This window comes from Dasypus novemcinctus, chromosome 10 (genome assembly GCF_030445035.2).
Source record: "Dasypus novemcinctus isolate mDasNov1 chromosome 10, mDasNov1.1.hap2, whole genome shotgun sequence".
Taxonomy (NCBI): Eukaryota; Metazoa; Chordata; class Mammalia; order Cingulata; family Dasypodidae; genus Dasypus; species Dasypus novemcinctus.
The window spans coordinates 4,533,131-4,557,270 of NC_080682.1; the positions used below are offsets into that span (position 1 = coordinate 4,533,131).

Genomic DNA, 24,140 nt, shown 5'->3' on the forward strand with positions numbered 1-24,140 from the left:
GAGCAGACAACTGGGGGGGGGGGAAGGGAGAGAAATTTAAAAAATCTTTAAAAATAATAACAACAGGGTGGGTTGGGGGAAAATACTTTGGTTACTAGTAATGTTCCGAGAATGCTCTTTAATCATTAGTTAAAAAGGTTCCACAACAGTGCAAGTTGGTAGGGTGAGATATGAGAGTCCTGTATGATGTTGTATATGTTTGTTTTCTAAGTTCACCACAATTATTATACATTTATTGTTTATGTATGTTCATGTATGAGTGATATACTTCAATGAAAAAAAAATTCTAAAATTAAGTAAGTAAATAAAGGAGATCCAAGCTAGTCAAAGACAGCTCATATTTTAGAAACCGGTCACTTGTAGAAAGACAGGCTTAGCTTATGGTGTTCCGTGACAAAAACCACAGTCTTCAGGAATAGACACTCCAGAACACAAAAGATCGGCCGCAAGGGCTACTTTTAAGTTCTGTTTGCCGACGCACGTATGTCCCTACATGGGCACACACACATACGTGAGGCTCTCAAACACGCACACATCTGTCGAGTCTGATGTGCATCTACGATGTAAATGTCAGGCCCACAGGATAAAAGGAAACGATTCTAACGTCAGGTGCCACGTGGGGTGATGAGAGGTCGAATGCGCCCTCCTCCTCTACTCAGACATCACCTTCTGTAAGGACACTCGAGGCTCTTACTTGATGTGCTCCTGGTGCCCAGATCCTTGCACGGTCTTGGCCCCCCATCTCTGTTCTTTTTCACTTACATCGTTCTGAAAAGAAAAATAAGTAAGTAGTAAGCCTCACAGCTTAGACTGTAAAACAAACGAAAACTTCGAGGAAAACCACGTTAAGGGAAACCACAAACGAAGGTGGCCGGGGGACTCGTACCACAAAGTCAGGGTCTGTCTCCCAGTCGTCTGCTCCCCCGTCATCCTGGGAGATGGACACGGCGTGGCCCGCTGAGGCTTTCCACATCTGCAAGGGAAGGCCGTGGTCAGCACCCACACAGGGACGCTCTGGGAGCTGGGAGGCCGGGGGGCGGGGCAGGCGACCACTTTAGGAGGAAAAGGAACTTCCTGGTAGCACCCCCGCTGTTGTCAACTGGAAACACCAGAAATACTCTCTGGCTTCCGTGCAAGGGAGACATTTTCTGAAGGAAACCCGGTCCTGCCCACACGCCCTCGGCCGCTCGACTCCGTGGCTACGTGGCCAAGCCCGGGGACAGCACTGCTTCCCAGGGAGAGAGGCCCTGCTTTGGTTTCGAGTGCTTGCTGGAAACCTAACAAAGACTTTAACTCAGGCCCTGACAATTCAGCAAGTTTCAAGGCCCTGGTTAAGGGGTGCTTTGCCCTCTCTTTGGGGAGCACGCACTCTCTGGAATCGGCTCTGCTCGGTCATTAGGCAGCCCTCGAGGTCCTTCGTGGCCACCGTACAACTTTGTCTATTACAGGGAAAGCCCGTACCTGCTGGCACCAACAAGCAGTCTCTAACCGCGAAGGCACAGCCTGAGCGTTAAGGGCTTCAGACAAACAAACCACCATGTGGTCCTGGCAAATTCGCTGAGAAAGCACCCCTTCCTATTTCTTGTTAAAAGGAATTTTATTTCCCAAAGGGAAAGAATATTAGAACATTCACAAACCTTTCTTTCCTGTTAAAGATGAATGGCAGTTCACAAAAGTCTTTCTGAAACACAGTAATCCAATGAGGGACTTCCAGGCATTTGAGAATGATTCTGCCTCTAAAAAGATGAAATGTAGAACGCTCAGAAGGCTGCCTGTTAGCAGGCACTGTGGGCCAATCCTCACATGTGGAGATCTTTTCAAAACGCCTGGAGGGGTGCATGTGCAGCTCAGCGGTTGAGTGCCTGCTTCCCATGTACCACGTCCTAGGTTCAATCCCCAGCGCCTCCTTAAAAACAACCCCCCAGGAATCCTCCCAAACATAACAAGATTTTGTAACGAAATTGGAAAGGAGAACGGGAAGATTTTGTGTTTTACTAATCAAGATGCTCGGCCTATTTTCAGACATACTGAGAAACTAAAATAAGTTTCAAAAGATTAATTACAGGGGACTGGGTGTAGCTCATTTGGTTGAGTGCCTACTTCCCATGGACAAGGCCCCTAAAAAAAAAAAGAGAAAAGACTGATTATACCTTTACAAAGTTCCTTCCTAACAAATGGTAGTCTCAATGAGGAGCGTAAATTCCTTGTTTGCTATAATCCTGGTAAGGACCCGCTTTTTGTTCACTCAGGATTACTACATGCTAAAAATAATAAAATTCTACTACTAAAACTCTTTCGAAAGAATAGTATTAGAAAAACAGCCCTCCTTCAAGGGACCATGATGCGGCCGGGGGAAAATGAGCACCGTGACAGTCAGGCTGAGGCGCACGGACACGCAGCAAGCCGGGGGCTGAGGTCTGAGTCCCCGAGGTCAGCCGGTCACTGCACGGAACCCGAGCTCCACGCCATCCCACACCTGGCTCAAGGCCGGAGCCACCCACACACCCCTTCCCCACCACCACAGCCGCCTTCACTGCACGCCTCCCCGCGGGCATGCCACGAGGCGCCCAGCACCAGCGGCTCCCACCTGCAAGCAGCTCCTCGTGCTCCAGAGCCCAGGAGGGCCCGGCATCAACGTCCTGCCCGCTCCCGCCCCAACCGCTCGCTCCCTCCCTCCCTCCCCCAGTCCTCTTTCAACTCCTAACTTGAAAAGACAGCTTGGCATATTTCAGCTTAGCATATCTGAGCAACCGCGGTTAGTACCGCAGCCAGCCAACATCGATAATAATCTACCCCAAGGGCAGCTGCTGATGGTCTCGAATTCACAGTAATTTATTATTCCCTCAATATTTTAAATTTCTAAAATTATGAAAATAACTGATTGAAAAATAAAATTTGGGTATTTCTCTTAATCCAAACATATACCTCTTGACTCTTACCTACAAAAACTAACTCAAAATGGATCAAAGAACTAAATGTAGGAGCCAAAACTATTAAACTCTTAGAAGGAAGCATGGATGTAAATCTTCGTGACCTTGAATTTGACAATGAATTCTTGGATATGACACCAAAAGTAGAAGCAAAAAAAGAAAATCCTGATATAGTAGACTTCATCAAAATTAAAACTTTGTGCTGGAAAGGACACCACCAAGAAAGTGTGGGAAGTGGATGTGACTCAACTCCTTGGGCACCTGCCTTCCACATGGGAGATCCAGGTGTCGGGTGGCAGTGCCTTGCAAAAGAAGAGGAGCAGATGCCGCCTCCCACTGCAGTGAGCAGAGGCCACAAGCCAGGAGGCCCTGCAGCCCGTGAGGAGTGGATGTGGCTCAGGCCGTTGGGCACTCACCTCTCAAGAGGGAGGTCCCAGGTTCAGTTCCTGGTAGCTCTGGAGAAGGTGAGCAAACAATGAGCAGAGAAACGAGAGAACCATCCGGGGCAGGGGGGAGGGGATAAATAAAAATAAAGTAAAATAAATCTTAAAAAAAAAAAAGGAAGTGATATCTGACATGGGGCTTATATCTAGAATATATAAAAAGCTCTTACAATTCAATTTTTGAAAAAAGACAACCCCATTAAAAATAGACAAAAGACTTGGATGGACATTTCTCCAGAGAAGATATGCAAACGGCCAGTAAGCATATGAAAAGCCGTTCAGGGGAAGCAGACTTGGCCCAGTGGTTAGGGCGTCCGTCTACCACATGGGAGGTCCGCAGTTCAAACCCCAGGCCTTCTTGACCCGTGTGGAGCTGGCCCATGCGCAGTGCTGATGCGCGCAAGGAGTGCCCTGCCACGCAGGGGTGTCCCCCGCACAGAGGAGCCCCACGCACAAGGAGTGCACCCCGTAAAGAGAGCCGCCCAGCTCGAAAGAAAGCGCAGCCTGCCCAGGAATGGTGACGCACACTCGGAGAGCTGACACAACAAGATGACGCAACAAAAAGAAACACAGATTCCCGTGCCACTGACAACAACAGAAGCAGACAAAGAAGAAAATGCAGCAAACGGACACAGAGAACAGACAACCTGGGCGGGGGGGTGGGGGGTGGGAAGGGAAGAGAAATAAATATATCTTTAAAAAAAAAAAAAAAAGAAAGTGCAGCCTGCCCAGGAATGGCGCCGCAAACACACAGAGAGCTAACGCAGCAAGATGACGCAACAAAAAGAAACACAGATTCCTGTGCCGCTGACAACAACAGAAGCGGACAAAAAGAACACGCAGCAAATGGACACAGAGAACAGATAACTGGGGCAGGGGGGAAGGGGAGAGAAATAAATCTTTAAAAACACAGCCACCCCTCAACACTCTCTGCCCTCTAAGAAAACAAAAAGTGCCTTTTAATGTGACTGTTAAGGCTACCCTGGAAATGGCAAAGGCTTTCCCAATTGTCCATGTCACCTATTTAGGTGAAACAGATCTGATAACTGGAAACACGTAGAAAAGGGAGGCAGAGAGGCTCTAATGGGTAATAGGGCCCCTTCACTCAACTCCCTGCCTCGTTAACCCTCCTCTCGGTGTTGGAACCAAGACAGCTAGGCCAGTTATGGGGGAGCCATGGGCTTGGTTGGGAGCTCTTTTTTCTAGTCCTGAAGACTGAAGGTGATAAGCCAATGAAAATGTTGCAAAATAAGCCATATTTTGCATAATCTGTCCTGTAAAATGGGTTCCTCACTTACTATGGAGCTCCAAGGGAATTCTCCAATTTTAAATTCTTTTCCTCTAATAATACTTTTGCAACAGCAGTCAAGTAACAAAGAGGGTAACTGAATACAATTGCAGAATTTCAAAAGGTCAGAAAGTAAAGAAAAACGTCCTCAAGAGTTAAAGAATTTTTCTGGATTACACTTATGACAAATTAAACAACTGTAGTATATTTCCCATAGCCTGATAGTTGGTATGCTTTTAACGTTGGTCGTCCACAATCTTAAAATGTAATGAAATCAAAGAGGTTTTAATGTGCAATAGAGGAAAAAAGAGTGGGAAAAAAAATGCTGGTTGCTTTTCCGCAGTTAAATCATAGTTTAGCTATAATAAACCATACCTCACTACCTGGCTCCAGAAAACTGTTTTGCAAAGTATTCATAATATAGCTCACTGGAATACTGACAAAATGGTAAACTAAGAACAATTATTTCTGAAAAACATCCCCCAAAACAGCCATGTCTTCTGAGCTATCAATGTTAAGTATAATAAAAACCTAGATGCGATGGACTTGGCCCAGTGGTTAGGGCGTCCGTCTACCACATGGGAGGTCCGCGGTTCAAACCCGGGGCCTCCCTGACCCGTGTGGAGATGGCCCATGCGCAGTGCTGATGTGCGCAAGGAGTGCCCTGCCACACAGGGGTGCCCCCCGCGTAGGGGAGCCCCACGCGCAAGGAGTGCGCCCCGTAAAGGAGAGCCACCCAGCGTGAAAGAAAGTGCAGCCTGCCCAGGAATGGTGCCGCACACACAGAGAACTGACACAACAAGATGACACAACCAAAAGAAACACAGATTCCCATGCCGCTGACAACAATAGACGCAGCAAATAGACACAGAGAACAGACAACCAGGGTGGGGGGGGAGAGAGAAATAAATAAATAAATAAATCTTTTTTAAAAAAAACCTAGAATTTTATTCTACTTAAGTATGTTCTCCCTAAATTTTGGTAGATTTACTAATAAAATAACTATAGCTAACATTATCTATTAGATCTTTAAAATGATGTAAAATGTAGATTTGTGCTTAACAAAATTGAGCTATTACTTTGACAGACTTTAAGAATAATTGCATTATGGAGAGTGTTTGAAGATGATTCAAAGATCCTTTTGGTAACAAGGTATGCAGGTATGAGGTATAAAAAGTAGGCAGGATGAGCTTTGTTAAGGAAAAGGGATGTAGTTTTGTCCTACAGTAAAATGACTGGTTTTCCCAAAATAAGAAACGGGAATGTGTAAGACAAAATCTAAGTGAATATAGTAAGTTATAGAAAGTCTGTGGAAATGAATTTTGTCTAATTTGTTAGGCTTTTATATAATTTTTAAGAGCTTTCATATCAAACAGTAAATTCACGCAAACACTAAAGCTTGGTTTCCTCTCTGTTAAAATGATGAGGTTTCCCTGGATTAGTAGACTGCTCTTGGTGAGAAATTACAAAAGGTTTTTTTTCATAGGGTATTCTGCCAAGACAAAAACTCTGTCATATCAGAATAACGCTCCTGTTGATGCTTATATTGACTTTATCATCCTTTACTGTTTCAGAAAACAAATCCGCTCACTTTTTAAGATTTGTTTTTTTATTTCTCTCCCCCTCTTCCCCCCCCCCCCGCCCCCGTTGTCTGCTCTCTGTGCCCATTCGCTGTGTGTTCTTCTGTGACCACTTCTATTCTTAATAGCGGCACAGGAATCTGTGTCTCTTTTTGCTGCATCATCTTGTGTCAGCTCTCCGTGTGTGCGGCACCATTCCTGGGCAGGCTGCACTTTCTTTTGTGCTGGGCGGCTCTCCTTACGGGGCACACTCCTTGGGCGTGGGCCTCCCCTACGCGGGGGACACCCCTGCGTGGCACGACACTCCTTGCACGCATCAGCACTGCGCATGGGCCAGCTCCACACGGGTCAGGAGGCCCGGGGTTTGAACCATGGACCTCCCATGTGGTAGGTGGACACCCTATCCATTGGGCCAAGTCCTCTTCTCTCTGCTCACTTTTAAAAGAACTAAGTCTCTTCTCTAATCTTGGTTAAAAAAGGAACCAAATGTTGTTTCACAGTGACCCACTTTCCTGTTAAACAATGTTCAAACCTGATGACTTTTGACACTCTGTCTTCTCAAGGCCAAATGCTTTAGAATGTTTTGGTTTAATTTTCTAGTGGGCCCTCTGAAAATCACAAGGCATTTGTTCTTTCACCTTGTAAAAAAAGAGGCACCAGAAATAGGTAAATTCCTTTGATATGTTACAAGTTGCACAGAATGTCCTATAAGATCAAAAGGGACTTTCTAACTTTCTGCAGATTGAATTTGTATGGGTAAATGTTACTCATATGAAAATTTAGAAATTATATAGAACTACTAGAGATCTGGCAATGTTCTCACTGTCAATGATATGTCCTGATCTAGTCATAATTTTAGTTATTAGAACAACCAAATCTTGTCAGGGACACAGTTTTACTCTGATGCTTCTCTAAAAGTACACGCAGTCAGCTATAGGTTAGAGCTTCATTTTCAATTAGGAAGGACTTTAAAAGAGAAGGCAAATATATAAATTATGTTCTACATGCTAAGTAACACAACCATGGTAAAAGTGTAAACGTGAGACAGAACCAAAAAACAACAGTGAGGAACAACAAAACTTCTGCTGTGATCTACGGCTGATGATCTCAATGTATGTTAATTGTCAAATGTTTTTATTTCTGGAAATAGCTTCCTTTGGAAAATGTGAATCAAAGAATTAGGGCCTAGATTGTAGGCTCTTAGAGCAGTTACATTTGTTCCCAGTTGGTTGTTATTTCTAAACTTTTGAGGTGCTTTCCGACAAGTGTGACTGACTTGGTAGCTCCCTAGAACCTGGGTGTGCAAAACCTGAGGCTCAGAGTTAGAGTTTTCCAGCTCTGGAGGTACTGAAGGAGCAGCATTCCTCTATACAGCAATTGTGGAAGAAGCTGGAAAAGGAAGCAGACTTCAGATGTGCATGGGGCTGATCTGGTTAGGACTAAGGTGAATCAGATTAAAAGGTGATACTGGCTGTTTTTAAGGATTTTAATTTTCTGTGACCAACAGAGGACAGTTTTATTGCACACTGTCTGATTTAACCTATCTGGTCAGTTTACTTAGTGTGTTTTGGGATATAAAAAGTATTTGCAAAAACAGGAAAAAAAAAAAAGTATTTGCAAGGTCTAAATCTGAGATCTATTTCTTTCTGGAAAACATTAATCATCCTCACTCAAACTTATAACAGGGAAACCTATGAAAATAAACTCGAATATATAAGCCTTTCTCATAAAAGAAACTATGCAAACAGGTCAAGTTCTTGACTCTGAAGTCTGCACTTATGAAATTTCTGGAATGACAAAACTAAGCTTAATTATAATTGATGCCTAAGAGTCACAGCCCCCCGCCCCCCCCAAGAAACCTCCTTGATGCTCAAATATGGCCTCTCTCTAAGCCAAACTCTGCCAATAAACTCACTACCTTTGCCCCTATATGGGACATGACTCCCAGGGATAAGCCTCCTTGGCACCAAGGGATTAATACTGAATTTTGGGAAGCGGACTTGGCCTAGTGGTTAGGGCGTCCGTCTACCACATGGGAGGTCTACGGTTCAAACCCCGAGCCTCCTTGACCCGAGTGGAGCTGGCCCACGCAAAGTGCTGATGCGCACAAGGAGTGCCCTGCTACACGGGGGTGTCCCCATGTATGGGAGCCCCACGTGCAAGGAGTGCGCCCTGTAAGAAGAGCCGCCCAGTGCGAAAGAAAGTGCAGCCTGCCCAGGAATGGGCGCCGCACACACAGAGAGGTGACACAACAAGATGATGCAACAAAAAAAGAAACACAGATTTCTGTGCCACTGACAACAACAGAAGCAGACAAAGAAGAACACACAGCAAAGAGACACAGACAACAGACAACTGGGGTGGGGGGAAGGGGAGAGAAATAAATAAAATAAGTAAATCTTTAAAAAAAATACTGAATTTTGGTCAACGATGCTTTTGAAGAAGGATCCTGGTAAAAAAGGGGGAAATGTTCAAACAAAATAGAGTTTCTAGGGCTAAGAGATTTCAAAAGGATTCAGAAGGTCATTCTGGAGGTTGCTCTTATGAGGGTCTTAACCAGATGCTGCAGGCTGCCACAGTGTACAGAGCCTCGAGCAGCAATGCTCGTTAACCCTAAGGACATCCGTACCAAAAACCAGCCACATGATTCCACGGAATCAACAATGGGCCCAAGTGTGAGCCCCACTAGGGTACATATTTATCTGTGTTTGGATAAGCAGAGAATATAGCACAGGCACTGCCACTACAGATATTTGGGTTTTAACTCCTATTACTCTACTCCTAGTCTCTTGAGCCCTGACAAAAGCGTGAATTAGGCTTAATTGTTGCCAGTATACTTCCTACCATAGGATTTGCAGTCCCAGTAGGGAAATTAACCTATTTTATTAGTCAGGGTTCTCTAGGGAAACAGAATCAACAAGAGATATCTGTCAATAGTATGCGATTCTACAAGAGTCTCTCATGCAGCTGTGGGGATGCACAAGTCCAGGTTCCGTAGCCAGGCCGCAACCAGGGGCTGCAAGGAAAATCCAATGAAGGTCCTTGGCGAGTTCTGGGAGACACTGGCTGTCCAAAGATGAGCTGGGAAATCCTCTCTCAATGCTGGAATCACCTCCCCTTTACAGGGATTCAACTGAGTGAGTTAAGCGTCACTCACTGCTGATGGCAGTCTCCCTGACTGACGGAACTGTAACCAGCTATCTATGACTTACCACTGCAGTAAAGTCAATGGTGACTCAAGTCCACAAATGCCCTTGTATTGCAGTTAGCCCAGTGCTTGCTGGACCAAACAAATAGGCACAATTACCTCGCCGAGTTGACACAATAGCCTAACCATTATAGTTATCTTAAAGTAATTATACATTTAACCTCACTCTGATCACAGAAAACTTAACTGTCTCCAAGGTCATGAGCATTGAATATGTGTGGAAAACACATGAGCCATTTACCTTTTAAAGGTTTTAAAGAAAGCATCTTCAACACCCAGGTCAGAAGTTCCAATGTTTGGATAAGGGGCTAGTGTACTCTAGGGTTTCTGAAGCTGGACCGACCAACCGTTTCCAACATGAATAGGTACTAAGCATAACTGTAGCTGAATTAGGATTAACAACACAACTATTAGCTCCTGTTTACCATGAAGTGGCTTTATACAATTTAACAGCAACGGTTGAGGAACTTGCCAATTCCACTGCTACTGCTCTTGAGGCCATTCGAGTCTCTATGGACTGTGGCAAATGTTGACGCAGGTAATCGGACAGCCTTAGACTATCTTTTAGCAGATCAACAAGTATGTGCTGTAGCATACACTTCCTGCTGCACTTGGGTAAACACCTCCAGCCAGACTGAGTTAAATATGCAAAAGCTGTACAATCAGGCCACCTGGCTACGTACAAGTAATAACCCATCCACACAAACCTTGTGGGAGTCAACTGGAAGCTACTCTGCCTGAGCTGTTACCCGTTTTAAGTTGGTAAGAGAACGAGCAGTGCTTTTGTTCATACCTTTAGTTCTAAACCTTGTTGTCAAATTTATATCTGGAAACTATAGCCCACTGGGCTCTTCTACTCTCCCGCTGTACTCAGAGAACAGGGGGACTACTAGCCTGTGCCTGAGCACCTCCTCAGTCCAGGACCCAGAATACCTCCACCTGCATGCTAAGGCGTTCGATTCCTTGAATCCCAAACTACGCCCTGAATTAGCTAGAGTGGTCATCGCCCCTAATCCCTCAAGACTGGGGAATGTGCCAACTAAAAGGGGGAGACTGAAACCGCCACTTACCAACCCCCTTGAAACCACCATTTACTAACCCACTTTCAGAGTAGCCCCTCCCTTACTGGTTTGTAGGATTTTCTAGAAGTTTCTACTTCCCTTTCATTCAAAGGTCTACCGCCCCGTTTATTCATAGGGGCATGCTGCCTCGTGAGCTAAGTTACTGTTTCTTCTGCCCCGTGTAGCACCTGCTAAGACCAGCTCCCACCACACTCGTCCCTGAGCATGCTGGGCTTCCACTCGAAGACCAAGCATAACTCGCAAGGGAGCATGCGCCACTGAACCCCACCTTCCCAAGCCAGACAGGCCCATGTCACCTCACTCCATCTTCAACTACGCCCCATAACCAGCTTTCCCTAACCGGGACTGGCCCACACCCCATCCTCAGCCACTCCCTTAAGCCCACCTTCCCCAGATGGTATAAAATACCAGCACCCACTTTGTTCCGTGAGACTAATCTGGGCTTGCCTGGGGTCTCCTTGCTGGTCCTTTTCTCAAAATCCTGGTGACTCGGTATCAGCTTCTGTGCACATCAGGCAAATGAACCCCCTTGGTGGCATCAAGAACAAAAAGGCATGTGAGGGAAGCAACTGTGGCTCAATCGACTGGGCTCCCGCCTACCATATGGGAGGCCCTGGGTTCGTGTCCCAGGGCTTCCTTGTGGAGGCCAGCTGGTCCACGCCCGCAGAGAGCTGACCACCCACACCCCCGTGGAGAGCTGGTGCAGCAAGATGATGCAACAAAAAGGGAGACAAGCAGACACAGAAGAATGTAGAGCAAACGGACACAGATAGCAGACAGCGAGAAGCAGCAAGGGGTGGGTAATAAAAGTTTTTCAAAAAGGCATGTGCGTAATCAAATGGTTATCCCAAGACCACTCCCTACCCCAGTTTCCTCACAGGCCTCCTCCAGCACATCTACCCTTCCTTTTCTCAGTTACTCAGGGCAACACTGCGGCAGAGCAGACTGGGCTGGCTCTACACCAGGGATTTTAAACTAAGTGGGTCCATGGAAAGATTTCAGGGGATCCGTGAGAGTGAACTGAAAATTCAAAAAAACATTATTCTTAGGGGGACATGTTGGTGTGGATGTGATATATTTATTAAATACTACACAGTAAAACATGGACTTAGAGTATGATTTTTATTTTGATGTAGCATGTTCTGAGAGCAGTGGACAACTGCCTGCAAAAAGGTTGGTAAGGATGGCAGAGATGGTTTTATGATGCCATGGGAGAACTCAAATTTCTAAATGTTTGCCGAAAACGACCGTTTGAACAGATGCTGATCTGTGTTAGGTTATCAAGTATTGAAATTATGGGAAAGTTGTAAAACATAATTTTGAATAAATCTATAATTTAATTTAAAGACATGCCGATGTTGACTGCCATAAAACTATTGCTGCTACATTCTGAGAAGTCGTCCATGGTTTCCACATGACTGGCAAAAGGGGTCCGTGAACAAAAAAGGGTAAGAACCCCTGTTACACAGAATGACAACAATGGTGGAAACTAAGCTCAGACTGACCTTCACCAGAGGAAATAAAACAAACAAAAAGACAGGACCCGCAATGGGCGTGCACAGCTCCCGGCTCTCAGAGGCAACACAAGGCGACACCAGCGTCACTCCGACCAAAGCCCTGAATCACCAACTCTGATCATTGGAATTTAAAGGGAAGTGTTTAAAGATGAGTCCATCAAAATGCTTCAGGTAAAAGGTGGCCTTGGTGGAGGATAAATTTCCAGGGAACAACAACTCGGCAACCAACCAGCTCTTTACTCCAATACCCCGAGTCCGCTTTAAGACTCTGCCTTGCTCCTGGACTACCCTGCGAATACTTTTCAAACCAGGGGAGAGAAAAACAGGACTGAGTCAGTGCACTGGAGCCAGTGACTCACCAGGCGGTCAAATCCGGGATGAGGGCCGGGGCCCGAGGGGCCCTGCGGCTCCCAAGCCCGCCGCCCCGCACGGCCGGGCTGCTCGCCGGAGTCACGAGACCTGGACCTGTGGGTCAAGGCACAGCGGAGCCCCAGGGGCAGGGGTGCGGCCGCGGAAGGCCGGGGCCGCCCCGCGAGACCTGCGGAGCTGCCTTCAGCGGCCACGCGACCCCGCCCCGAGAGGCCCGGCCACGTCCACGGAACCCAACCCCCGCTTCACCGGAGACCCCTGGAATAGAAGCCACAGACGCCCCGAGGCACCTCTACGGGCACTTCCCACACCCCCACAGGAGGGGCCGCGGGGAGCCTCCCCGACCCGCCGCTGCGCTGCCACTGACCTGATTGCCAAACCTCCCGGGCAGGAGCCGGATCGGGGGGTGCCCCACCCCGGGCCTCGCGGCGGCTGCGACACCCCGACCGCGGCCCCGCACCCGAGGACCCCCGGCCGCTCGGGCCTGACCCCTCCGACCCCCGGCGGCGGCCCCCACCCCCCGCCCTGCCCTCCCCCCACCAAGCCCCGAGCCCTTGCGCCCCTCTCCCTTGGACCTCCCCCCCCCGAATCGCCCCCCTCGGCCCCGACCCTCCCCCGGCAGGGAACGCCTCGCCCGCCCCCCCCCCCCGCGCCTCAACCGCAAGCGGAAGAGCGGCGAGACCGCCGCGGCCGCCACTTCCTTCCCGTGTCGGGGCCTGCGGGCGCTGCGGGCGCGGAGCGGAGGGGCCCGGGCCGCCGCGCCCGCCCTCCCCGCCGCGCGCCGCGCTCGCTCACCGCCGCCGGGCTCGGCCGCGCCGGCTCCGCTTCCCGCCGTCCCCGCGCCTCTCCCGGGCCCGGGATTCGCTTCCGGCTCCGCGGCCGGGGGCGGGGCCGCTTCCGGCGCCGAGGCCACGCCCCGCGCGCCCCGCACCTCGCCCGGCACGCCCCCCGCCCGGGACCCGCCCCTTCCCCTCCCTCCGGTCCCCGGGCTCCGGGGACCCGGGCACCCGAGGCCGAGGCCGCCGAGCAGCGCTGGGACCCCGAGGCCGCCCGGCGCCCGCCGCGCCCTGACGCCGCCTTCGCCCACGTGGCACGGGCAGCGCCCACCCATCGCGAAGATTCCGGGCTGGGCCCTGCGGTGCAAGCCTGCAAAGCGTGCCCGAAAATAAAATATTTCTAGAGAGTAGAGTTAAGGAGCGCCGTCGAGTGCGGCGGAGATGCAGCCGATCCGAAATGCGCCTCCGGGGTCCAGGGCACTGCCGGGGTGAGAGAGGGAAAATGAGGCACGCCGGCGGACAAGGCCTTGGGCTCTGAGGTGTGGCCAGTCAGAACAAGCCTCAACACCCAGCCAGCCATCAGAAAAGGCCAAATGTGCGTCAAAGACAGAAGGGTAAGCCAAACAGGCATGGACCTACCCTCAGGGACTTACCAACCTGCGGGGGGGGGGGGGGGGGGGGGCCGGGGGGAGAGGGTCAGGCCTTAATCACATAGAAATATCATTAGGAAATGAGGTAAGTGCTGGAGAGAAGTGAAAGGTGTCAGGAAACTGTGGAAAAGGTGGGAACTGGAGCCCATTCTGGAAGATCAGGGAAGGTTTCTTCGAGCAATTAATGTTTGTGCCAAGATCTGAAGGCCTAATAGGAGTTCCCAGGGTTAAGGAGGAAAGAATTTTCCAGGCAGAGAAAGGAGCATGTGCAAAGGGCCTGAGGCAGGAGAAAGGTCTCCCGGCAGAGGAGCTGAAGGAAGCTCAGAAGCTCAGCGTAGTGGAGATGTGACCACGCCGCAGGCAGTGGGGTGAGATGAGCCAGGTCACCTAGAGGCTGTCAGGGCACAGCAGGGAGTTTGCTCTTTATTCTGAAAATAAGAAGGGAAGTTCTTGGAAGAGGCTGAGTAGGGGAGACACATCCTAAAGTCTGCGTTGTAATAAGATCCCTTTAGCTGCTAAGTGGAGAATGGATGGGAAGAGAGCCAAGTAGGAACTTAGTGCAGCCCGTTCAGGCAAATTGGAGGTGGCAAGTAAGATGGAGAGAAGTGGGTAGATACAAAGAGGCACCTGAAAAGTTAAATTGTCAGGTTTGAGGGTGGATTGGGTGTGTGGAGTGGGGAAGGAGATGGCAGGTGTCAAAGAAAGTAAAATGATTCTCATATAAAATGAACACATGTAAAAGATTTTATTCAACTCATTAATAATGAAGGAACCAATGAGGTGTTACAACTTGTTCAAAAGCCAGAGGAATGCTGAAAGGAATTTTCAAAAACTGGTCTATCCATAGTCAGCTGAGTTTCACTGGACACAGTTTGCATTTCTAAGGACAAGAATTATTTGCATTGCTGTCTGTTTTCTTTAAGGTAAGTTCTATCTTTACAAAGGGATGCAGTAGCCTACTCAAAAATAAAGGCACACAGGGAAGCGGACTTGGCCCAATGGATAGGGCGTCTGCCTACCACATGGGAGGTCCGTGGTTCAAACCCCGGGCCTCCTTGACCCGTGTGGAGCTGGCCCATGTGCAGTGCTGATTCACACAAGGAATGCCATGCCACAAAGGGGTGTCCCCCACATAGGGGAGCCCCACGTGCAAGGAGTGTGCCCCGTAAGGAGAGCTGCCCAGCACAAAAGAAAGTGCAGCCTGCCCAAGAATGGCGCCGCACACGCAGAGAGCTGACACAACAAGATGACACAACAAGAAGAAACACAGGGAAGTGGACTTGGCCCAGTGGTTAGGGCATCCGTCTACCACATGGGAGGTCCGCGGTTCAAACTCAAGGAGTGCCATGCCATGCAGGGGTGCCCCCCCCCGCATAGGGGAGCCCAGCGCGAAAGAAATTCCAGCCTGCCCAGGAATGACACCGCACACATGGAGAGCTGATGCAGCAAGATGACGCAACAAAAAGAAACACAGATTCCCGTGCTGCTGACAACAACAGAAGAGGACAAAGAACACGCAGCAAATGGACACAGAGAACAGACAACCAGGGTGGGGGGGGAAGGGGAGAGAAATAAAATAAATCTTTAAAAAAAAAAAGAAGAAACACAGATTCCCGGTGCTGCTGATAAGGATAGAAGCGGTCACAGAAGAACACATAGGAATGAACACACAGAGCAGACTCCTGGGGGGTGGGGGGGAGGGAAGAAGGGGAGAGAAATAAAAAATAAATCTTAAAAAAAAAATGAAATAAAGGCACACAGCCCACAGGAGCAGATCATTACTGGAGACTGCAGCATTCCATTGAAAAAAAATCTCCAGTAATTGCTTTTGCCCATTCTGAAGTCTTAAGTTTTTTCCTTACAGAGATGACTCCTAGCACCTGTGTAGCTGTTGATATGAGGAAAATAAAGTAAGGGCTGAGGATTGAGGGGGCAGAGTCAGGGTCCAGTTTTAAACATAGTACCTTGGAGGTCCCCTTGGCACGAGGAGGTGAGATGTGGAGGGATGGCTTTGTAACCGCTGACTATAGTGTTTGTACTTGCTGTCGCAGTGGTTATTTTAGCTTAGTTCTAGCTTAGTGCCACCCCTTTTCATGGTATTATAGTTGTTTTTACTTTTTATTGTAATGGCTACTTTATCTTCTACTCCTTGTTTATACTTGGTACTGTAGTGGTGACCACTACACCTCTTGTTTGGGTCCATAAAAACCCTAAACTCCTTAGACTTCAGAGACAGCTTTTGGGCCCCTAGGCCATCTGATCTCCTTGCTTTGCTGCTTAGCAATAAACCCTTTCTCCCTGTAAAACCCTGGTGTCTCAGGAACTGGTCATCTGAGCACATCTGGTAGAGAAACCCCATTTTGATCAGTAACAGCTTGAGCCAAGGCTTTAATAGTAGGCAGGATAAGGACGTAAAGAGTAGGAAGGGGGTCCCCAGAACAGGGAGGGGTTCAAGCAATGACACAGTGGTGGGAAAGGGTGGAGTTTGTATGGGAAACATAGAGATCAGACAGACATTAGCACTCCAGTGTTTCCAAGTCCATCATTACAATAAAATCAACGCAACGGTATGTGCAAGCAAGGATCAAGCAAGTTGTTCCATGTGTAAAGCCCCTGCTGTCTACATGATAACTGCGTAAAGCTTTCATTACACCATGTGCTATGGAAGTTCTGAAGTTCCAGAAGAAACTGTCAGCTCGTACCAGCGCTTCCTGCGGCGTGTTCCTGAGCACAGGTAGCAGGGGCTTGGGCAGTAAAGGCTCTGGAGGGGTGCGCTCCCCGCCTGATAGCTGTGTGACGGGCCGGTCGCTGCCTTCCTGAGCCTCGGTCTGCGGGTCGGCGAAGATGCCGAGAACCCTAGCACCTGCATCCTGGCACTGTTCAGGGAGGACCAAATGAGATAAAAGCGTGTCACTGGATGGGCCCAGGCCCTGGCTCGCATAAAGCGCCCGGCGAGCGCCGGCCATCCGATGGCAAGAAGGGAAGGAGAAGCCCCACGAGGCGGGCAGGACAGGGGCTGCGAGGACACGGAGAGGCGGGCTCCCTGCTTCACGCCGCACGGGAAGGGGGCTAGGGCTCAGCCTCAGCCCCAGTCCCCCCCCCCCCCCCGGGGGCCCGGGCAGGACTGCGAGCGCCTCCTCTCACCACAGGGCTGATCGTTCAGGGCGGCCCACGTGGAGGCTGCCAAGGCGGACCGCCCTCCCCCAGGCCTCGGCCAATCAGCGCCCAGCCTTCCCCTCGCGGTGATTGGCTCGGGGCTGCGCACGTGCTAGTGCTAGCAGGCCGCCCAACGCCGAGCGCGCGGGCCCCTGGGAGCGCGCGGGCCCCTGGGAGCGCGCGGGCCCCTGGGAGCGCGCGGGCCCCTGGGAGCGCGCGGGCCCCTGGGAGCGCGCGGGCCCCTGGGAGCGCGCGGGGTGGGGGGTGCGTTCTCCCACAAGTGAGCGGGTCGTGAGGCGGAGCCGCGAGAGAGAGCAGAGCCCGCGGGGTAGAGAGACCCAGGCCCGCGTCCTGCCCTCCTCCCCAGTCAGAGGACCTCGCGTCCCCGACCCCGCTGGCCGCACAGTCCGAAGCCCAGCGGCCTCGCAGGGCTGGTGTCAGCTTGGCCCGCGCGAGGCCGACAGGGCCGAGGCCCATCGCCCGCACCCCGGGCCTCTCGGTTCCTGAGGCCGCAGCGGGAAGCCAGGGGTCCCGGGCGGGCGCCTGCAGGCGCCGGGGGGCGCCGCCTTGCCCCTCTCCGGCCGCTGCGCTCCAGGCCGCCTGGTCTTGCCGCCGCCTTGTTCCCGCCGCTGCCTCCATCTTCTCTCACTTCTCTCTCGGTGCAGTCCCCTGACTCTCTCCGTGTCTTGTAAAGACCGACCCCTGGGTAATCCAGGAGGCCTCCTCTCAAAAGCCCGAACTTCATCACATTTTTTTGCCACTCAAGACACATTCGCTGTTTGCCATATAAAGTAGTCTTCCCAGGGGCTGGGAACTGGGATGTGGGGAGGTCTTTTGGGGGGCACCACTCAGCTCACTGCAGGGGTCCTGGAAAATATTTCAGTTTCTTCTAAATTCACACCCCCCCACCCCCCATGGACTTTCAGGTTGAGGAAAAGGCTTTAATATAGAGTGTACTTGCCTTCGTACCAATGCATGTGCAAACCTGTATGTGTTAATTAATTGATTACATATAGGAAGGGGCCCTGAAAGAGCAGAAGTGCCTAGGGCCAGCGAAAATCATAATTTGGTCCTACTTACAGGGAAACCAAATCTGAAGGCCAGATGATTGAAACAGCTCTACAGAGGGCACCAAAAGGCGATTTCTTTTCTTTTTTTTTTTTTTAAGATTTATTTCTCTCCCATTCCCCCCCACCCCTATTGGCTGCATCTTGTTTCTTTGTCCGCTTCTGTTGTTAGTGGCACAGAAATCTGTGTTTCTTTCTGTTGCGACATCTTGTTGTGTCCGCTCTCCGTGTGTGTGGCACCATTCCTGGGCAGGCTGCACTTTCTTTTATGCTGGGCGGTTCTCCCTACGGGGCGCACTTCTTGCACGTGGGGCTCCCCTACGCGGGGGACACCCCTGCGTGGCAGGGCATTCCTTGTGCACATCAGCACTGCACATGGGCCAGCTCCACACGGGTCAAGGAGGCCCAGGTTTGAACCGTGGACCTCCCATGTGGTAGGTGGACGCCCTAACCACTGGGCCAAGTCCGCTTCCCAAAAAGTCGATTTCTTGACTGACTGGACAGACTGGAAAGAATGAGGATTTTGTAGGCAAAAAACCCTGGTCAACTAGAAGTAGGAACTCACATGGGAAGAGAGCCTGTCTTTACCAGGCACTACCCTGAATTTTTTTTATGTAGGATATTTCATTTCCTCCCTCAAAACAGCTTTGTGAAGTAGGTACTTTTAAAAATAGCTTTATTGAGATATAATTCACATACAAGTCACCCATCTAAAGTATACAGTACTATTTAGTGTATTCATTGGATATACTTTCACCACGACCTAGTTTTAGAACATTTTCTTTCCCCTAAAAGAAACCCTAGTCATGAGCAGTCAATTCCCATTCTTGCTTTTTGTCGAGCCCTAAAACAATCATTCTGCCTATGAAGTAGTAGTAGTGCTTCCATTTTACAGGTAAGAAGAAAATGAAGTTCACTGGAGAATTTTCAGCATAAGTATTTGTGGTTTGACTCTGGATGCAATGTGGTGAAAAGAATGTGCTTCAGAGTGATATCCAGGCAAAAAAAGTGAGGTAAATTTCTCTTTCGATGCACCTTTTCTACTCAGGAGACTGGGCAGGGACTGTAGCTGTCCATGTAGTAATTACAAGTACAGTTTAAAATGTGAAAAGCCAAAAGACCTAGTATGCTAAAGAACAAGAACCTGCCTGTGGACTAAGAGTGAGCAGAAATGCAGTGGCGAATGGGGACGGAGCCATGGGCCTGCCTGGTTTCTGGTCCCATGTTGCCCAAGCTTGTGAAAGGTGGCTGAAAGAAAAATGCAGACCATCAGAGACACCTGTGTAGCCTCTGACCTGGACCTGAGCCAAGCCAGCCCCAGCCTTGAGGTCTGGAGGGGATCCGAGGTGTCCTGGACACTACGCAGGGCTTTCAGATTTGAAGAGTGCTTGGCAGAGACCACAGCTGTCCACTGAATCCTCTCTAGTCTTCCTCTGTCCTGACCAGGCAGGTGGCTGCCCAGCAGCACTCCATTTCCCACCTTCCCTTGCATTTAAGTGCAGCCCAATGACCAAAAAGGAGTGGTGTTGTGCCCCACTATGGGGCCCGGCCAACGAAATCTCACACGTGTATTCCTCTTTCTCTGCGCCCTTACTGTGGGCTGAAATGGCGTTGTAGGTTTATCAATTTCTTATTGCTGCTGTAACAAACTACCACCAAATTAGAGGCTTAAAACAACACAAACTTTATTCTTTTACTAGTTCTGGAGGTTAGAAGTCCAAATTTATTTTCTCTGGGCTAAACTCAAGGTATCAGCAGGCCTGTTTCCTTCTGGAGACTCCAGAAGATACTCAGCTCGTGGCCTTTACTAGCTTATGGGAGCCACCTGCAATCCTTGCTTCACGGCCCCTTCCTCTCATCCCTCCAACCTCTGCTTCTGCCATCACATCTCTTTCTTGTCTGTAGTAAGATCTCCTTCTGCCTCTCTCTGACACTTGTGATTACCTTTAGGATCCCTGGATAATCCAAGATGATCTCGCCCTTCAAGAACCTTAACTTTATCACATCTGCAAAATCCCTTTTGCTGTCTAAGGTAACTCGTTCACATGTTCCAGAGATTAGGGAGTGGACATATCTGGAGGCCCTTAATCAGCCTGCCACAGGTGATGGGTACAACCTTGGACGCCACATTTGAGATAGCGTGGCCCAGTCACTCTTTGTCCCTGATCAACTTTGTGAAATAGAGTGCTTTTCCTTCCATCCCCATCCCCCTCCTTTATCTGACCGAAAACATATCACCCTGAAGAGAAATAAAAACCTGTTTTGATCAATTTGTTACAGATATTTAGCCTACCCTAATCCAGAGAGGTTGGAGACAACTGCAGAACAGAAGACGGACAGAAGGAGGAAGAGACAAAAAAGCCACTTCCGGGCGGCGGACTTGGCCCAGTGGTTAGGGCGTCCGTCTACCACATGGGAGGTCCGCGGTTCAAACCCCGGGCCTCCTTGACCCGTGTGGAGCTGGCCTATGCGCAGTGCTGATGCGCGCAAGGAGTGCCCTGCCACGCAGGGGTGTCCCTGCATAGGGGAGCCCCATGCGCAAGGAGTGCGCCCCGTAAGGAGAGCCGCCCAGCGCGAAAGAAAGCGCAGCCTGCCCAGGAATGGCGCTGCCCACACGGAGAGCTGACACAACAAGATGACGCAACTAAAAGAAACAGATCCCCGTGCCCCTGACAACAACAGAAGCAGATAAAAAGGAAGATGCAGCAAATAGACACAGAGAACAGACAGCCAGGGTGGGGCGGGGAGGGGAGAGAAATAAATAAATAAATAAATCTTTTTTTAAATCTTACAAAAAAAAAAAGCCACTTCCCCTAAACTTGAGCCTACAAGTGTAAGTTCCAAAACAAATTCTAAAACCTAACACTGGGGGCAGCTGTGGCTCAAGCAGTGGAATGCGTCCCTCCCACATGGGGGGTCCTGGGTCTGGTTCCCAGGGCCTCCTGAGAAAACAAAAACAAGCCAAACGAACGATAAAACCATCTCAGGAAAGCCGACGTGGCTCAGTGGTTGAGCGCTGGCTTCCAATACGAGGCCCAGGTTCAACCCCCACCCCAGGTGCAAAAAAATAAAATTAAATTTAAAAAAACTAATACTAAGTAAGAAAGTGGGGAGTGGATGCGGCTCAACAGTTGAGCACCAGCTTCCCAAATGGGCTAGGTCCCTGGAGCCTCCTAAAAACAAAAACAACAAGCAAACAAATGAAGAAACCAGCTCACACCTCATCTTTTTCCTCTTTTATCATTTGTGTTCCACTGATTTCTTAAGTAAGATTTTGTGCTGGGTTGAGAAGTTATTCACGTTGTGAAGAAATTTTTTTTTCAGTGATTAAAGAGACATTCATTTATCCAGACACACACACACACACACAAACCAACTCAGGGGAGCGAATGTGGCTCAGTGGTTGAGCACCAGCTTCCCACATAAGAGGTCCTGGGTTCAATCCCCTGCCCCGGTACCTCAAGACAAAAAAAAAAAAAAAAAAAGCAAACCCAATAAACAATGAAAACATGAATTAATTAAAGCTGAATTTTTAAAATTCACTCCCTCTTACCCTCAACCCCAGTTCCTCTAAATTGACTAGCTTTTCAAATTTGCTATTTCTAATGGTCCCTCATAAGTGATCTGATTGTCACTTATGAGACACATAGTGTCTTGAGATTATCCTTATGTGCCTTGCTTATTTGACGAGCATAATGTTTTCGAAGTTCTTCCGTGTTGCAGCATGTTACATGACTTCATTCTTTCTTATGGCCATATAATCCTCCATTGTGTGTAGGTACTACAGTTTGCTTATCATTCATTTGCTCTTAGAATCTTGGGTTGTTTCCACCTTTGGGTGTTGTGAACAATGCTGCTGTAAACATTGGTGTTCAAGTACCTGTTTGAGACCCTCTTTTGGAATTACTGGGTCGTATGGTAATTATTTCACTTTTGCGGAACCACCATATTGTTTTACACAGTGGCTGCACCACTTCACTCTCCCACCATTGCCCTTGAGTTCCAGTATTCAAGTAGTATCTTCCATATTTTGAATAATAGCCATCCTTTTTGGGTGTGAAGTGGTACCCCTTGATGTTGATTTGCATCTCCCTAATGGCTAATGATGGTAAGCACCTTTTCATGTGTTTATTGGCCATTTGCGTATCTCCTTCAGAGAAAAGTCTATTCAAGTCCTTGACCCATTTTAAAATTGTTCTGTTAGTCTTTTTGTCATAGCATTGCAGTTGTTTTTTTTTATTATTTATCCCCCACCCGTTGTTTTTTTGCGCTCCCTGTCTGCTCTTTGTGTCCATTCACTGTGTGTTCTACATCTGCTTTTCTTCTTCTTCTTCTTGTCTTTCTCTTTAGGTGGGACTGGGAATTAATCCCAGGACCTTTCAGTGTAGGAGAGAGGTGCTCAGTTGCTTGAGCCACCTCAGCTCCCTGGTCTGCTGTGTCTCTCACTGTCTCTCCTCTGCATTTCCCTTTGTTGCATCATCTTTCTGCGCCAGCTCTCTGCGGTGTAGGCCGTGAGCTCTCCGCTGTGTGGGCCAACTTGCCTTTCACCAGGAGGCCACGGGGATCACACCTAGGGCCTCCTATATGGTAGACAGCAGCCCCATCGCTTGAGCCACATCCATTTTCTGCAAAAGTTCTTTATATACTTGGATATTAAGTCCCTATCCATTATATGGTTTGCACTTCTTTTCTCCAATTCTGTAGGTTGTCTTCACATTGCTTCACATGGTTAATAATTTCCTTTGATGTGCAAAAGTTTTAAACTTTGATGCAATACAAATTTATTTTGTTGTTCATGCTTTGGTGTCATATCTAAGAATCCATTGCTAGATGCTAGGGCATGAAGATTTCCTCCTGTTACCTTGTAAGTTTTATAGTTTTAGCTCTTATTTTAGGTCTTTAAACTAATTTTGAGTTGATTTTTATATATATGGTGTGAGGTCAGGGTCTACCTCTATTCTTCTATATGTGACTATGCAGTTTTCCTGGCACTATTTGTTGAAGAGTCTATTCTTTCTCCATCATATGTAACATAGGCCCTTGTCAAATATCAGTTGGCCACAGATGTGTGGTTCTGGATTTTTATTCTGTTCTCCTAGTCTATTTGTCTATCTTAATGCCAGCACCATACTTGTTTTGATTAATGTAACTTTGTAGTATAATTTTTTTTCATAGTATTTGAAATTGGGAAGAATGAGTCCTCCAACTTCGTTCTTTTTGAAAATTGTTTTGAATATTTGGGGCCCTTTGCAGTTCCATATGAATTTGAGGATCAGTTTTTGTTTGTTCCCATTTCTGTAAAAATAGCTGCTGGGGGAATCAGATGCGACTCAATCAGTTGGGCTCCTGTCTACCATATGGGAGGCCCTGGGTTCACGTCCCAGGGCCTCCTTGTGAAGGCAAGCTGGCCCGCATCCACGGAGAGCTGACGGCCCACACCGGCAGATTGCTGGCGCAGCAAGATGACGCAACAAAGGGAGACAAGCAGACACAGAAGAATGCACAGCGAATGGACACAGAGAGCAGACAGCAAGTAAATGGCAAGGGGGTGGGGAATAAATAAAATTTTTTAAATCTAAAAATAAAATTAAAAAACAGCTGCTGGAATTTTAATCTGTAGATTCCTTCTGTAACACTGATGTATTAGCCATATTAACTCTTCCAATCCATGGATGTGGGATGTCTTTCCATTTTCTTAGGTCTTCTTTAATTTCAGCAGTGTTTTGTAGTTACCAGAATACAAGTCTTTCAGATATTTTGTTCTTTTAGATGCTGTGATGGCTAAGCTCATGTGTCAGCTTGGCTAGGTTGTGGTGTCCAGTTGTTTGTCAGGCAAGCATTGGCCTGATTGTCAGAGAGGGTATATTGTTAATGGCTCTAAATCATAAGTCAGTTGATTGCACCTATGGCTGATCACATCTACAATCAAAAAGGAGATTGCCTTCAGCATTGAAAGATGAGATAGTCAAAGAGACAAGGAATTGCAATTATAGAATAAGGTAAAATATTAAGAAACAAAAGCCAAGCAGTTAAAAAAGTTTAAAATCTTGCCATGAAAATGTGGTTATTAATAA

The 24,140-nt window shown here is 48.5% G+C and overlaps 1 protein-coding gene and 1 long non-coding RNA gene across 3 annotated transcripts in view; one reads left to right on the plus strand and one right to left on the minus strand.

Annotated features, from left to right (window-relative positions):
* Window positions 1-13,311, minus strand: part of CTTN (cortactin) — a 37,921-nt gene extending 24,610 nt beyond the window's left edge. The window contains exons 1-5 of one of the 2 annotated variants that reach the window (XM_058305000.2): window positions 13,213-13,277; window positions 2,064-2,118; window positions 1,638-1,736; window positions 887-973; window positions 695-768 (exon numbers count right to left, since the gene is read on the minus strand). In XM_058305000.2, coding sequence (XP_058160983.1) covers window positions 695-768; window positions 887-973 — 161 coding nt within the window. In that variant the 5' untranslated portion in view covers window positions 1,638-1,736; window positions 2,064-2,118; window positions 13,213-13,277. Of the gene's footprint in view, window positions 1-694; window positions 769-886; window positions 974-1,637; window positions 1,737-2,063; window positions 2,119-13,212 lie in introns of both variants that reach the window. The other variant, XM_058304999.2, reaches the window with a different exon arrangement.
* A 28-nt stretch (window positions 13,312-13,339) lies between these two features.
* Window positions 13,340-23,679, plus strand: LOC139439782 (uncharacterized). The gene is made up of 2 exons (XR_011649844.1): window positions 13,340-13,807; window positions 20,347-23,679. It is a non-coding gene; the product is annotated as an uncharacterized lncRNA (long non-coding RNA).
* Window positions 23,680-24,140: the final 461 nt, after the last annotated feature.